The following is a 15,457-nucleotide window of genomic DNA, read 5'->3' as shown; positions in this document are numbered from 1 at the left end:
CAAATAATGTGCCATGCATTAAATAAGAAGTGAAGGGTTCAAAGAAATTGTGTGCATTCTAACTTTTATAAAACTTGCAAGAAACATATTAATGGTCAACATTTATTCCCCTCTGGATGTGGAAAAAATTATCACCAGTCCCAAAGTGGACAGCTGGCTTCTGCCAAGCTGTCATGTTAACAATGCTTGTAGAAAAGAAAAATCTCCAACAATCATGTTTTGTTCTCGGGCCCCAAAGACCTCAAAGACCTTTCTAATGGCGATTGCCAGCTGTCCTGGAGTCGGTGAGCTTGCTTCATGGGAACGCCACCAGCCATTTTAGGACAGTAGGCTGCTGGCTTTTCATCAAGACAGAAAACAGCAACAGAGGTCATTTGGAGCCCACAGACGCCTGCAGCACGAATATCGGCCAGTGTGTGATTTAGAATGAGTAAGTGGGCTTTTAAAGGATGAGCTAAAAAAGAACCAGATTCTGGGTAATTCTGAAAATTAGGATTCAAAAGAAATAAAAAACTTCTGAATTCCACAAGAATCCCCTGTTCATAGCAAATCCATCCATTAGGACAACTGTGATTGCTACACATAATAATTGCTGTCCACTATGGAGTTTAATATGTTTTTTTATTTATCTTTTTTTGATTTTATAATCTTTTACAAAAAGTTACAATCTCTTTGCTCCTATTTACATGTGTGTGGGGAGAGAGTTTCCTCCCTGCAGTCTCTATCAAACAAAGCAACAAAACAAACAATGTTGGATAAAGCCTCTAATTACTCCCTAATAAGTCCGGTTCTGAAAGTGGAGATTTTTGCACCTCCATCCATTGGCTTGAGAATCAGAGGAACTGAGTCTCATAAAAGATGGATGTACCAAATGTTTTAATGCTTTGGTTTGCCATTTGGCTCACCATCTTTAGTATCTTCAGACAGATAAAAGAGGTACAATTGTAAACTTCGATAACATTTTGTCTGCCCACTTTTCAGCCAAACACTACAGGAAATTTTGAGAGTGTCATATAAATCCTTTCAGAAAAAGACATTAACATTACTTTAGTGTATAGTCAAAAATACCCAATCCACTGACTCTGTGAGTGCCAGAAGAACAACCATCGTACCAGATCAATAGGTACTTATTCATTTGCACAATTCCTTGGGGAATAGATTTTGCAAAATGTCCCCAAAAGAAAACAATGAATATTGGCCCGTATAAAAAGTTCTGTGGCTGAAAACTCTGTTTCATGACTGAAAATCAGGTTACAGGCATCTGAAACCAAAATAGAGAGAAATTGTGAACTAGGTCAAAATGATCAACACCTGATCGCTTGAAAAAAATCTTTTTAAGCAATTTGAAAGAAGGTCACATTTGATTTGTCTACAAGGAATAGTCAGACATACCTACCTTCAGCAACACTGTCTAATTCATTTGTCTGCACCCCAAGAGGAGATGTACAGTCCCTCCAGCATGCTCATCCCAATTGGGATGTGACCCAAAACCATCCAAATGAAAGTGTCCAGTATACAAGCGAACCAGAGAGGCTCTAATCCGAGCTATCACTTCACTCCATAGTTACACTACACAGCAAAAAGAATTAGGTCATTGGAATTCAATGGTTTAAATTCCGAATCACTGAATTCATTGCATGACGAAAGCGATATAAAATCCAGCATCTAGTGATATTATAACCAAGTTTAAGAGACTGGGAATAACAGTAACTCATTTGCATCGTGGTGGGCCACAAACCACAGAGCAGGGTCAGCGCATGCTGATGCAAACACTTTCCAAAGTCTGCCAACTTTCTCCAGAATCAATATCTACAGACCTCCAAAGTTGACTTTCAGATTAGCCGAAGAAAAAGTGTGCAGAGAGATTCATAGAAAGGGTTTCCACAGCCAAGCAGCTATATCCAAGTCTTACATCACAAAGGGCAATGTAAAGTGGTGGAGTCAGGGGTGTAAAACATGTCCCTGTTGGACTCTAGTGCATGACTGCATTTTGGTTCATGGAGTAAAATTATGAAGTAGGTTGGATGAGGAGTTTAACAAATGTTCTACTTTAAATCAATTCAACACTTTATAAGTAAATAATGATTAAGTCTTGTACTCTTTTGAGTTAACAATGAGAAGAATGATATACTGTTTGCAATTTATATTATTAATTTCATGTATGTGGTAATGAGAGGGGGTCAGGTTTCTACAAAACGTTCTTGCTCCCTTTTCACTTGTGTAGAGTAAGTAAGAGAATGTTTCTAAATTGATCATGCTATTTTTTAAATCCAGTGAATTGATTGATTGATTGATTGATTGATTGATTGATTGATTGATTGATTGATTGATTGATTGATTGATTGATTGATTGATTGATTGATTGATTGATTGATTGATTGATTGATTGATTGATTGATTGATGTGAGACATGCTCTCTGGAATGAACAATTACGCTTCTCTATCTGGCAAACCAAGTTTGGTTGTGTGACTGCATTCTGCCGGGTGTAAAGTTTGGTGCATGGGGCAGGACATGGGCTTAACTACAAGGGACAATTTAGACAATTTGATGTTACTGACTTAGAGCTGAAAGCCTCTGACCTTCCTTCCAAAGTGACCAGGCACCAGATCTTAAAAGAAGGGCCATAAAAATGTGGATGAGTCAGTTCAGGGGTAAACAACTTGCCTCGTCTACACAGACTCCTGCCCACAATCAGGTGGGTAGACCGATGCTGTATTAAAATTTTTCTACTACAAATTAAATGTAATCAAAATGTGCGTGTCCAAAGGCAAAGGACCCTATAATGTTGGCAACACAGAGCCAAAGCAATAAAGCACTTCAATTTGCCACTAACATGCATCTTAAAAAGATTGCTGCCATCATGCTGAACTCAGTCCAGGATGAAAGATGAAAAAAATATGGCAGGAGTAAAGATGAAAAGGGGATTTGTATATTGATTTTCATCAAAATCCAAGCGGCTTGCAAGGATACGTAGTTCGTGCATGATCATACATGTCAACCTCTTGCTTCACAATTTCTGTAACTTTAACTTTGAAGCAAATTAAGAAAAAAAAAACTGTTTTCTTTTAGTTCTCAGATCACAGATGCGTCCCCGTTATGTGAGCCTCCTGCATGTTTAGAGGGTTATTTGTTCCTAAAAACACACACAAATATACAAGCACCTCTCCAGATGCAGCGGCGGGCAACATGAAAGCACATCAAACATTAAAGAGGGAGGGAGCGAACAGTGAACAGCACAAAGGCTCAGCAGTTCTCTCCGCTGCAGCCTCTTTCTTAAGCAGCCACTCTTCTATAAAACAAATCTTCACAACAGTGGCTCACTCACACAACGGGGTGTCATTATCGTGCATTTGTACAAGCCCCACTCTAATCTGCCATGACACTAGCACATACTATTCAATCTCTCCAAGCAGCAGAGAATCAAACATAATGCAACCTCATTATCTGCGGCTGATTGTGAAGCGGCACCTTTGTATATTGATGGGGAATGCATGAAGGTGGATGGAGGCATTGTGTCTCATCTCCCCCCGCCTCATCACTTACTCGCCCACATGTCGTAGAGCTGCAGGATTGTTACTAAATGAGACGTAACAGAATAAAGAGTATTTGAGCGTCTATGTGGAACTGTATTACAAGGACAGAGATGCACGAACTGTACAGTGAGATTTCATATGATAGATTTATATCTGTATAGGAAAACATTCTCTTTATTCATGCAGAAATAACTAATTCTGTGTTTACTTTATACAGAATGATCTTCTGCAAAGTGCTGACATTGTACGGCATGGCAAGGTGATTTTAGGAGTTGTGTGTTCGGCCCTCACAGACAGATTTACAGCCATGCTCATGCAGCTTTTCATTTGTCTAATTCTCTCAGTAGAGGTAAGCACGTTGATTGAAAGACCACACTCTGCTGAGTCTACTGTCTTATTGTTTTTTTTTTTGTTTGTTTTTGGTAAACATAGATTCACAGTATTAAACTACAAAGTCTCCTTCCTTAGCATCCAGGTAGGACTTTAACTATTTTTTCTATCCATTTGACTCACTGGCAATCACAACAGAAGGAGTAGAGTTTGGCATTGTAGTGTCAAAAATTCAAAAATGAGGGGGGTTTGGTTTCACTCATGTTTGAGGCAAGATTGCTATTTAAATTGGTAATAAGCTGGCACCAAGAGGAGACATTTCTTGGCCAAAGGGTCACAGCAGTGGAGGCTTTAAAGCTGTGTCAGCTGGACATTAATCTTTCCAGCTGTTTGTCCAGCAACATCAAATGTCTCCTCTAATCTTGTTTCTGAATGTGTAGCTTTACATCACTTATCGAGCTTGTAAAAGCACACGCACACTTTTGCTTCTGCAGTTGGAGCGCAGTGTTTTCGCCTCTCCTCATGAAAAGATTGTGACAGTGTGATTTATTCTTAAGGAATAAATTGCATGTTCTGAAAACAATATCGATCAATCTTTTCCAAACACCTCACAGTGAAAAGTCCAAGTTTATGGACAACAGTAGGTGTAAGAAACGTCCTTCGAAAAAGAAAATCAATTCAGTTATTTTCTAAGTTTGTGTTCAGCTGCATGTGGAGGCTAGAGCTTATCCCAGCTGCTGTCTAGCCCCTTGCCCAGGCCAAGTTACTCTTTTTAACTTGAGTTTACTCAAGTTAAAATTTAGAATAACTTCATCTGTGACTTTTGGACCAGGGATTAAAAAAAACCAAACATACAAAGAGAGCATTGAAACCTCATATGATGAATCTGTTGTCTTGAGACTGGATGAAAAAGCTTTTGTTCTCCACGGCGACAGTGCTAGTCTGTCGCATTGTTTGTTCTACAATTTGCTGTATATGATTTACAATAGAGTCGCATAGTGTAAACATAAACTCCTGCAGGTAAATATGCTAAATGTTTTATTTTATGTGCATCATGATTTTACAAATTTTAGTTTTCTGAGCTTCCAGAGCAGATATAAAATGATTCAGGATGGCTAAGTAAAAATTTTCAAACGGATTCAATTGAAAAATGTTGAAAGTAAAATTAGACATCCATCCTGGTTTATCAGGATGCATGATGAGACTCGTATAAAGTACAGAAGAGTTTTCTGTCAATCAATCAGACTTTCTCTCTTACAACACTTTATGTTTAAGCTGAAGAATACCAGAAGAGGTTCAGTTTTATCATCCTCAACCAAAGAAAGGTTGGGAGTATTTGAGATCAAACCTCTTAAACCAAATAGTAGAATCGGTCATTATTTTAGGGCTGCACAAGGATAGCAGCCACAATTTTTAAAAGTTACCACAAAGCCTTTGCTTTATGCAGCTAAAACAAAGCATGGAAATATTTTTGTAGTATTAATAGCTGTGTGAAATTATATTAGAAATTATCCAGTTTGAGAATGAAATGTCTAAAATTAATTAGGAGAAAATGTTTCTTAATCAGGAATCTTACGACATATTTTAAAGCAGGAATGAAGAGATTTTCTCTATTAAGAAAAAAAAGCATCTTACGTTCATATTTATTAGCAATCACACTGAGGTTTAATTGCTAATGATTTATTAAATAAAAAGAATCATGAGTAAACACGCCAAACACTGACACTAAATTAACTTACTACCACTTCTGAGAAGGGAGAATTTACTGATTAAAAATATTATCTAAGAAGATTAAAAATATAGCTGTTAATCTTTACACCTTTTTCTCGAAATTCAAAAAAGGTCAGGGAAATTTTAAGTTATGGCATCCAGCTGAAATTGTGGGGAAAAGTTTGTTTGAAGAAAAATGAAGAGGGATTTTAAGTCCTCCTCGACACTTCGGTTTGTCAGCTCCAGACTACCTCCTCAGGAAAATGTAATCTTGTTGCATTACCTCTCATCACGCTGTAGTTTGACCCTGTGGTTCTTCCCACCCTGCTCTTCTGATCAGCTCAGAGTGGTATATCTTCAGAACAGATGTTGTATGGGCCTGCAGACCATCCTGTGGCAGCACACTTAAATGTCCCAGGTTATTGCATCACTCCAAATCGGATGAAAACAAAATTCTTGAAAAAGTCACTGAGTGATGTTGAGCACATCAAGACGTGTGGGAAACTTTAGAAAAAACTAAGGTAACACAAAATTCAACGCCCCAAAAGCACTGCAACAGAAATCTGCCAAGGTGATCAGACTTGCTGCAAATCGATAGGGTTCTTATTGCTTCTGTCTTTCTATCTGTTTTTCTTGTCCCTCTAGTTTCAAGAAGCTCACCTAAACCAGAAACTTGAATCACAATACGCATTTTTCCCCACTTTGCTTAAACTCACTGACAAAGAGAGAAGAAATGTGGAAAAACTAGTTGATTATTCTGTCTAAAGTTGTTGAGCATCTGAGGTATCATTAAATGTTGAAAGCCTCGTCTCACTTCTCTTCTTTGCTAACTGATAATTCAGAAAGAAACATGTTTTAAATATTTCTGGATTTCTCAATTCTAAAACAATTTCATCTAAACAATGACCTATTTTGACAAGCATGAAATCAGCTTTTAATATTAAAAACATAGAAAGTCTAAAAAAAAAAACAATTTCTTGAAGACTCAGGGATTCAATCTGCTTGAAGTAAGAGATCGTCTTAACCATATTTGAAGTCATGATGAGCTCTTAAGAGTACAGCTGGGCATCAAGACATTGATGCAGATTAATTTTTAATGTGAAATGCATGTGAAGGGTTAGATTTGATATGTTCATGGTCACTACTACATTTGTGATTTGACTGTATTAAACCTTGAGACTCAGGACAAGAGCAGCCAACAAAACTCAGTGTTATTGTCTAACCCTTTCCTAAACCATGGTTGTTGGTCATTCCATTAAATTCCCAGTTTTCAAAAAGTGAATAAACTTTCTCTCTATCCTTAAGATAAATCTGCTCAAAAATCTCCACCTGTAGCTGTTGCCAACAGGGTGTGACAGGCTGAGTGCGACGTAAAGGCGACGAATGTATAAACTTCAGGCAAACTTTAGAGCAACTTTTGTAATTTCCTGAGGGATTTGTTACTTAATAACAGGAACCACATAGGTAACGCAAGAGACCAAAACACTGGGAAGCAGAGTCTGGAGCCTGGCAGAGAGAGTCTAAATCAAAATACTTTTATAGCTATCAGTTTGATATCTGAAACAACAACAAAAAAAAAGAAGTCCTGGTGTTTGATGTGAAAATATCTCCATTCTTTCACAAGTTCCTTCAAACAGCGCATTGTAAGTAAACTCAAACAATTATCGTCCCTTGTGCCATTGCATCCGGTTTGCATGGACTGATGAATAAAGAACACATAGCCAAAATCAAGCAGTTACCCTCTGTGTCACCAACGACCCAGGGCTTCATTGTTACTTAACAAAACATGCCTCATTAAAGGCCTCTACATAATTTCACGATAGCATTTGCTAAAACCGTGTCTTAAAAATGTATGCGGATATCACAGCTACTCTCACAGGCTGATTTACAAGTATTCATTAATTCTTTATGTTTGCATCCAGCCTTAGAAAGATGGATGGTGTCATATTTTCTTTCAGACCTTTCAATATTTAATGGCAAACACTTACAACAAATTGTCCCCTAAGGCCAGTTACTGCATGAATTCACAGAAGCTGTGGTTAAGATACTACTCAGTAGTACATCACCAGCCACATTGTTGGCGTTTAACGTTTGCTGGAGCACATCCGTGGTGGATTTGGATTTGGTTTGTGGATTAATTTACAGTTGGGCACCGGAGACCCTGAGTGATTTAATGTAACACGGATATAAGAGGCTGTGAGCGTGTCCTATGCCGTGTTTCAGTCAAGTTACAAAAAGCTCAGCAGATTTTTCTCCACAATAGAGCCTGGATTCGGTTGAGTAAAACAAACATCTTTTTAAAGGTCACCAACAATGTTTACCCATGTTGTAGCCGTGACCTCGAAGGCACGGATGTATGCAGTGACGTGACCTTTGCTATTTATACATGTTAGACATGAGTGAATTTCCTTTTAAGCGACACATTTGCACTAAGTAATCTCTTCGTATTTTATCAAATATCATGTGATGCTTTAACTGTGCAACCAAATTACCGGTGGCGCAATTATTGGTAATTTTAGCAGTTCTTTTTTAATAGACGCATAGTCATTTATGCTTTTTTTTTTTTGGTTTTCGGGTTTATGCTTTACTTTTAAAGTTGATCGGAGTTTTTAGAAACGTTTAATTTGATCTTAGACCTTCTGATTTCCTGGAGAATAAACATGATGTGGCACAGAGGCCCTGTTAATGTTTCCCTTAGGCAACCAGGTAGACAAGGACCATTATTCAGCAGGCACAGCGAACTAATGGTAGAGGCCAAAACATAATGCCATGCTTTATTTGCCTGACATAAGTTTAGTGATTTGTTTCTTGTTAGTCATCTACCAGTCTCGAAAATCAGTCTGAGGAAATGTATACAATTTGTAAAGTCTTAGTCTGTCCTTTGTGGATTTGCCTGTATGTGTGGCTCACTGGCTTGCAGCAAAGTCTAGTTTTACTTCTGCTTCATTTAGATTAGATTTTTGTAGGAGGGGCTGCACAGTGGCGCAGTTGGTAGAGCTGTTGCCTTGCAGCAAGAAGGTTCTGGGTTCAACTCCCAGCCCGAGTCTTTCTGCATGGAGTTTGCATGTTCTCCCTGTGCACGCGTGGGTTTTCTCCGGGTTCTCCGGTTTCCTCCCACAGTCCAAAAACATGACTGTCAGGTTAATTGGTCTGTCTAAATTATCCCTAGGTGTGAGTGCATGTGTGCATGGTTGTTTGTCCTGTGTGTCTCTGTGTTGCCCTGTGACAGACTGGCGACCTGTCCAGGGTGAACCCCACCTCTCGCCCGGTACGCCAGCTGGAGATGGGCACCAGCACCCCTCCCAACCCCACCAAGGGACAAGGGTGTACAGAAAATGGATGGATGGATGGATTTTTGTAGAGCACACTATTATACAAAGTGATATTTATGATGACGTCTATAGGCAAACTGGTCAGATTTGAGATCACATTGAAGTCTCTATGAGGTTCTTAAGATGCTATAATCTTCTTTCTGAGTGCCTCAGTTTGTTTGTTAAAATTAATTTCAAATATTCCAAATTCATTGTGACACTAGAATGTTTTAACTAAAACTATAGTGGACGTAGCCAGCAAATTTAAATGAGGCATTGGAGTATCTTTCAAAGGTGATCAAATGGTTCACCAAACTCCAAATCAACCTTCTTAAACAGTTTTCTCAAACCTTGGGGTCTTAAGAAAACCTATTTGGTTAATCAACGATGAACCCAGAACCTAAAAATATTTTGTCAAACAAATGGGTCAACGATCTCTCTCTCTCTGTATGTAGAGAAATATTTCACGAGAAGAGTTAGACGTGTCCTCTTTACTACTGGGGCTTTATGAATTACTGAAATCAGGCGCAAAATTTTAATGCAAAAGGATGTTTGTTAAACGCAATTATTACCCAACAACTGATTTGTTTTTCCTGATGTGAAAAATATTCACGAGGTAAGATTTGGTTTGTTCAATATTTTCTGATTATTCCCTTGCAATACAAAAAAGTACTTTTGTAAGGCTTTTGATGTATCTTTTCCCAGGGTTCCAATAAATTCGTCCACGTCTCCGTAAAACCACCAGTGTGTGAAAAGTCTACCAGGCTCATTAGCTGTGACAAATTGCTTTGTTCAGGGGCTTCAGGGGAACATCCCCAAAGAAAAATAAGTAATATATCTTGATGTGATTTTATTGCTCGTTAGAGGCCACTCGACATCTCCCTGACGTTTGTTTTCATATTATTTTTTTTTTTATTTTAATGTGGAAAGTGTCATAATACAGTGCGCTATGCTTTTCAAAGATGTTGCTGCAGAGTTTTTAAAGCCCCACGGCCGGTGCCCTTTACAACATATAGTGATACCGCCTCCGTAAAAGGAGGCGCTGTCTGTGGTGCTAAATAAAATCGGATTTTAACCAAAAGGCTCGACACGGCGCTCTCCATGGTGCTGGATGAATTACGGCACGGAGCTAAAAGTGCCAAATGGGTATTTAATTTAATTTTTTTTTTTTTTTTACTGCAATCTGTTAAATAACAGACGAGTTTCCGAGGCTTTCTTACACCTTATAATCCGCCATTAGTTATGCTCAACAGTGGGAATTTGCTGACCAGCTGAACTCTCTGCAAATCCAAATGCTCCTGCCCTGACTAAAAGCTTTTCTGGGTCAAATAATTTACCGTCCTTCACTTCAATTTACAACTGTCACATCAAAGCTCGTCAGCTTTCACCAAACGGACACGGCTTTTCCTGGAGTGTCATGCACAGGAGCACGCCACCCATGCAGAGACACATCACACGTCGCCGGGACCCGCTGCCGTTTCATTGGCGCTGGTCTGCCACTCCACGCTAATTACTCACGGTTTCTATTCACAGCTATAAATCCCACATGGTTGCCAGCTTCTTTCATCAATTAGCACAAGCAGTCGCAGTGATTCTCAGCGATGCCTCCTGGACGTCTCTGTCCGTGAGGTTCAGCAGGTAGACAGGACGATCTCGACAACAACAACAAGAACTAGTAGGTCACAGAAGCCACCAAACATCTAAAAGCATTTAGTTTATCTCATACATTATATATATATATATAAAAAGTTATTCTAATTTTCTGAACATACAAGGTGCCTTTAATGTCATATCTATCTATTTAGAGTGGTCTATTCCGCATGCTGTTTTTTTTGGGGGGGGGGGGTTAAAGTTCCTACCTACTTTCTTCCCAGTGAATGGCGATAATACCGAAGAACCTATTTTTTAACGCGATACAAAGCACCACGACTTCTACATGATGACAATTGTTATAAAACCTTCGCCTCCACTTTACGTTTTCTCAAAGAATGTACACGCAGTTGCCACTACAGCAACTTTTACGCGGTGCCTTTTCAACGCATGCAGGCGTCCTTACCTCGCCGGGCATGCCAGCTAACATCACAAGTAGAAACATGGCACTGAAGAGATGCATTGTCGGAGAAATGATAGCGTCCCAACGTACAGTAGTTCCGGCAGCTCTTCCCGTCTTTTGTCGTCCCTTATTGGGGCGGTTTCTCCAGACCCAACGGGTTTCCTTCAAAGCTGTGTCGGCTGTGCGCCACTAGCCTCATCACCAAGACGCCGAAGCAGCCCTCCGTGGCTTGGTAAAGCGATCTCAGGTCTACTGTGGAGCAAATAGGCGAAATAAAAAATAGGTCCTGTCTCTCAGAGTGTGGGGGGTGGAGGGGAGGGAACTCATTAAAATGGTGTAATCTGTGCAGAGACAGCCGTCCCCTCCGACCCGCAGAATAACTGCGACTGAGAAAGGAGAAGAGAGAAAAGGAGAGGAGAGGAGGGGAGAGTCGCAGAGGTTGGAAGGTGACTGCTGTGCTTTCAAGGTGCGGACGCTAGGAGCAGCACGTCTATGTGCCAAGAGCCGATTCAAACAAGTCCTGCTGTTTGATGCAGACGAGCTTTGTGGTGCACGCGCGCAACTGAAACAAGAGAGTTAGAGAAAAGAGAGAGAAGGAAAGAAACACAAATAGATAGATAGATAGATAGATAGATAGATAGATAGATAGATAGATAGATAGATAGATAGATAGATAGATAGATAGATAGATAGATAGATAGATAGATAGATAGATAGATAGATAGATAGATAGATAGATGGATGGATGATGGATGGATGGATGGATGGATGGATGGATGGATGGATGGATGGATGGATGGATGGATGGATGGATGGATGGATGGATGGATGGATGGATGGATGGATGGATGGATGGATGGATGGATGGATAGATAGATAGATAGATAGATAGATAGATAGATAGATAGATAGATAGATAGATAGATAGATAGATAGATAGATAGATAGATAGATAGATAGATAGATAGATAGATAGATAGATAGATAGATAGATAGATAGATGTTTTTGCTCCATAAAATGGTATACACCTCAAGAATGGATTATACCAATCGTGACTGCATCTCTCACATTTACATTAATACAATTAATTTAGCAAGGACTCATTTCCAAGTATAATATGCCAAGATAGATTCTCCACAACTTAAAACTACAAAGATTATCCTTGTGTTGATTTAGTGGAGAATAATAAATCTTTCTGGCCATCAGAATTGATTAAACAAAGAGCCGGCGCTCTGATAAGTAGCCTATTATGTGAGCAAGTTACATGAATATTTTACAGGTTGTTCCTGCGGCTTCTTGAGTATATAAAGCTATCACCACCTCTTTGGATTTCTTAAGGCAGGCATAATGAAGGGCAACGGATGCATAAGCACGCCACACTTTTCAGTTTTTGGGTTTTTTTTTTTGGTGAAATAAATTTAAAGCATCCAACCTTTCCCTTTAACTTCACGCTTATGCATTTGCAATCCGTCTGTGCTTCTGCAAGTCTTGGCAAGGATTCTCTTGCAAAAGAGATTTTTAAGCTCAGTGGGATTTTATTTTTAAATTGTTCCCGTTTGACTATTACATACAGTTTCAATGAACTTCCCAACTTGAAAGAGTTTGCATTTGTAGAACACTTTATATCAATGTAATAAATAACAGATTGTCCTAATTCCACAACTGTTTTCTGGCCGACGACTTAAGAGTGTTAAGCCGTTTAACGCTCAAAAACGTGAAATGGTCTTGAAAACCATTTAGAACGGTGATCCTTCCCCTCTCTTTCCGTGCTCTTGTCGCCCCGTGGCTGTGCACGCCCCCTTGTTTCCACCAGCTAGAAAACAAACAATGAGGATGTGAAGCGAGCAGATGAAGTGGAACAAGGAAGTAGTTATCTATGAAAATGGGAAAACACAATTAAAATGATTAATGCTCCCATATAATTATTAGATTAAAATTATTTTTACCAGCATTGTAGCGCTTCAGTGTTTCACCCAAATTGTTGCTTTTACTCATACAGTTAACAAGAGGTTAGTACAGAAGAAACCCACAGCTGCCAAGATGAGTAAAATTGATGATGAGTCACTGCAGGAGGCCAGAGTGCAAATGTATTTAACCATCATACTCAAGAAATACACTTTACTACAAGGCGTCTCTTCTCTGCTCCTCATTTATCTCTTTAATTTAATCATTTTCTTCTGCGTTGAATTTTTCATTGTTTTTTTTGTTGTCAATATTTATGTGTATTATTTGTATTTTTAACTGTTTTGATTTTTTTTTTTTTATGTGCGTTTTTCTGTTCTTTTGTTTTTGACCTCCGGAAAGCACTTTGCGTTACACCTGTTCGCATCAAAAACGATCAATGAATGACGTTTAATCGATTGATTGTGTTTCATCTCTTCTACCTTCTCTTGATTTTGATTCTGCGAAATGTTGGAAAAAGGGAGCATTGAGCAAGCTGGAGGAATAGTTCCAACACAAATGCAAACAAAGCTTGACCCATTTGTCAAAGGAGGAGCAATTTTCTCTTTTCATCCCTCCCTATAAGTGAGTCGGAGAAGGCCTGGAGAAAGGAGAAAATAGACCCCCAGGGCTAATGTGTTTTCTCCTAGGCATTTTCTCCGTTTCTGCCATCTCAAACTGCCTTGCAGTAAATTACATTGTATATGAAAGGACATACAATCTTAGCATCGAGAACTTTCCTTTGTGTTTTTATCTCCTTCCATGTTTAACTTTTCCTCTTTTAGTAAGCACTGACAAAATGGGTTTTATTGATTACTGATGATATAACACCTTCTGCTGGAGCTAATCAAAAATCATGCTTTTGATTAAATATTTTAAAGAGCACAGCAAACATGGTGGCATTTGGACTTAATCCAACAACTTGCCTGTTTTTTTGTGTTTATATTGGTTTGTGTGCATGTGTGAAGATTTTTTATTTATTTTTTGCTGGCTTCCCATTGAGACCAGCTTTGTGGAAATGTACAATGCATCTACTAAAACAGATCTGTGTGGTGGAAACTATTTGATCCACTATGGCTTGACCTGTTGTAAAAAAAAAATCCATATTTTTAGGATTTCACTCAAGAAAAAAAAACTAAACAGGAAGAAGAACAAAACATGGTCTGAATAAACTTTGTTTATCTAATGTTCTGGATGGATATTTCTTTTGAGTTATGTTTATAGGGGCGGAATCGTACAAGTACATCAGTAAAACTTAGAATCTAGATTTAACATACAGACAGACACAGTCAGCCTAATATGATTTTATGAAGTACATGAGTTGCTGTATTAAGTGAACAAATATTGCTAAGGTCATGGCTGTTATGGATCTTTGTAATGTAACCATTGATGTCAGTGTTGCAGAGTTATTACACAATAGAAGCAAAGGACCATATGCTGCCAGAGAGCAACCAGATTGCTGAGTCCATAGTACTTTGCCTGAAAGACATGTGGCTTATTGAGTTCAGTCTTTGGCTTGTAAAATGAAAAACAATTAGCATTGTTGCATTGTTGCATTGTTGCGCAAACCTTCAAACTTTGACCTTTTCCTCTACAAACAGCATTTTTTTGTGCTTTTTTATCATTTAGAAAAATTGAACCCATTTTTCAGCCGAAGCAAACATCTTCCTCAAATCTTGCTCTCTTAACAAAGATGTTTTCCTGACATTCCAAAGTGTTTTGTGACATTTAGTTTACATAAAACCACCTGCAGCTACATTAGACTCTCTTGTGATACAAATGGTAAATTACGAACAGCCCTTGGCGAGCCGCAGTCGCCCTGTGGGAACTCAGTGGGAAGAGCAATCATCTCACAATCTGAGAATCGTGGGTTTGATTCCAGCTTCCTCCTGTCACATGTCGACGTGGCCCTGGGCAAGGCTCCTAATCTCAAGTTGCATACAAATCTGCGTACCAGCGAATGAATGTGTGCGTTTGGATGAATGTGGCTCTTCTATAAAACACTTTGAGTGGTTGGCATAACTAGAAAAGCACAATCTAAATTCATTCCATTTACCCTTTAAAGGTTACCAAGTATTCAATTTGAATTATATATGATTAATCCTTCGGTTCACTGCTGAATGTCCTTCATGTCATTAGATCTCAATGTGAAGCCATCTTTATTCTGTGAAATGATGACGTCTTAAAATATATTTAATGTGCAAAGAAAGTCTGAGCAGACAAATGTTAGTTAAAAATGAGTAATATTTTCCTTCCTTAATCAACATCTATAATTCTTTGGTATGATAGAGATGATAGAGGAAGGACTCTGATTGCCTGACCTTTAAATCTCTTAAGCTTAAAGGTTGGATAATATGGCACAACTTCTACATTGCTAAAAAAAATCCTCTTCTGATTGGTCGGCTCTCCACATGAGTCCATTTTGTGAGAGAGTTTGTGTTCTGAGCTCTGGACAGATTTTGGAGCTCTGATTGCAATAACTTTTTAATATAACGGGTCATTCCAAGTTGTTTATTTTGAATTAAGTCTTGCTAAATTTCTCCCCTCTCCCCCCCCTGCTTCTAAGACATGTTAAGC

General features: G+C 38.7%; 1 protein-coding gene and 1 long non-coding RNA gene across 10 annotated transcripts in view; one reads left to right on the top strand and one right to left on the bottom strand.

Annotated features, from left to right (window-relative positions):
* olfm2a (olfactomedin 2a) overlaps positions 1 to 11,474 on the bottom strand; it is a 45,999-nt gene extending 34,525 nt beyond the window's left edge. The window contains exon 1 of the mRNA XM_081610115.1: positions 10,942 to 11,474. Within this exon, the coding sequence (XP_081466241.1) occupies positions 10,942 to 10,998 (57 nt within the window). The 5' untranslated portion in view covers positions 10,999 to 11,474. The remainder of the gene's footprint in view (positions 1 to 10,941) is intronic.
* LOC103468740 (uncharacterized) overlaps positions 1 to 15,457 on the top strand; it is a 138,304-nt gene that overhangs the window by 65,694 nt on the left and 57,153 nt on the right. The window lies entirely within an intron of this gene.

This window comes from Poecilia reticulata, chromosome 8 (genome assembly GCF_904066995.2).
Source record: "Poecilia reticulata chromosome 8, P_reticulata-male-v2, whole genome shotgun sequence".
Classification (NCBI taxonomy): Eukaryota; Metazoa; Chordata; class Actinopteri; order Cyprinodontiformes; family Poeciliidae; genus Poecilia; species Poecilia reticulata.
This window is presented reverse-complemented; position numbering and strand designations above follow the sequence as displayed.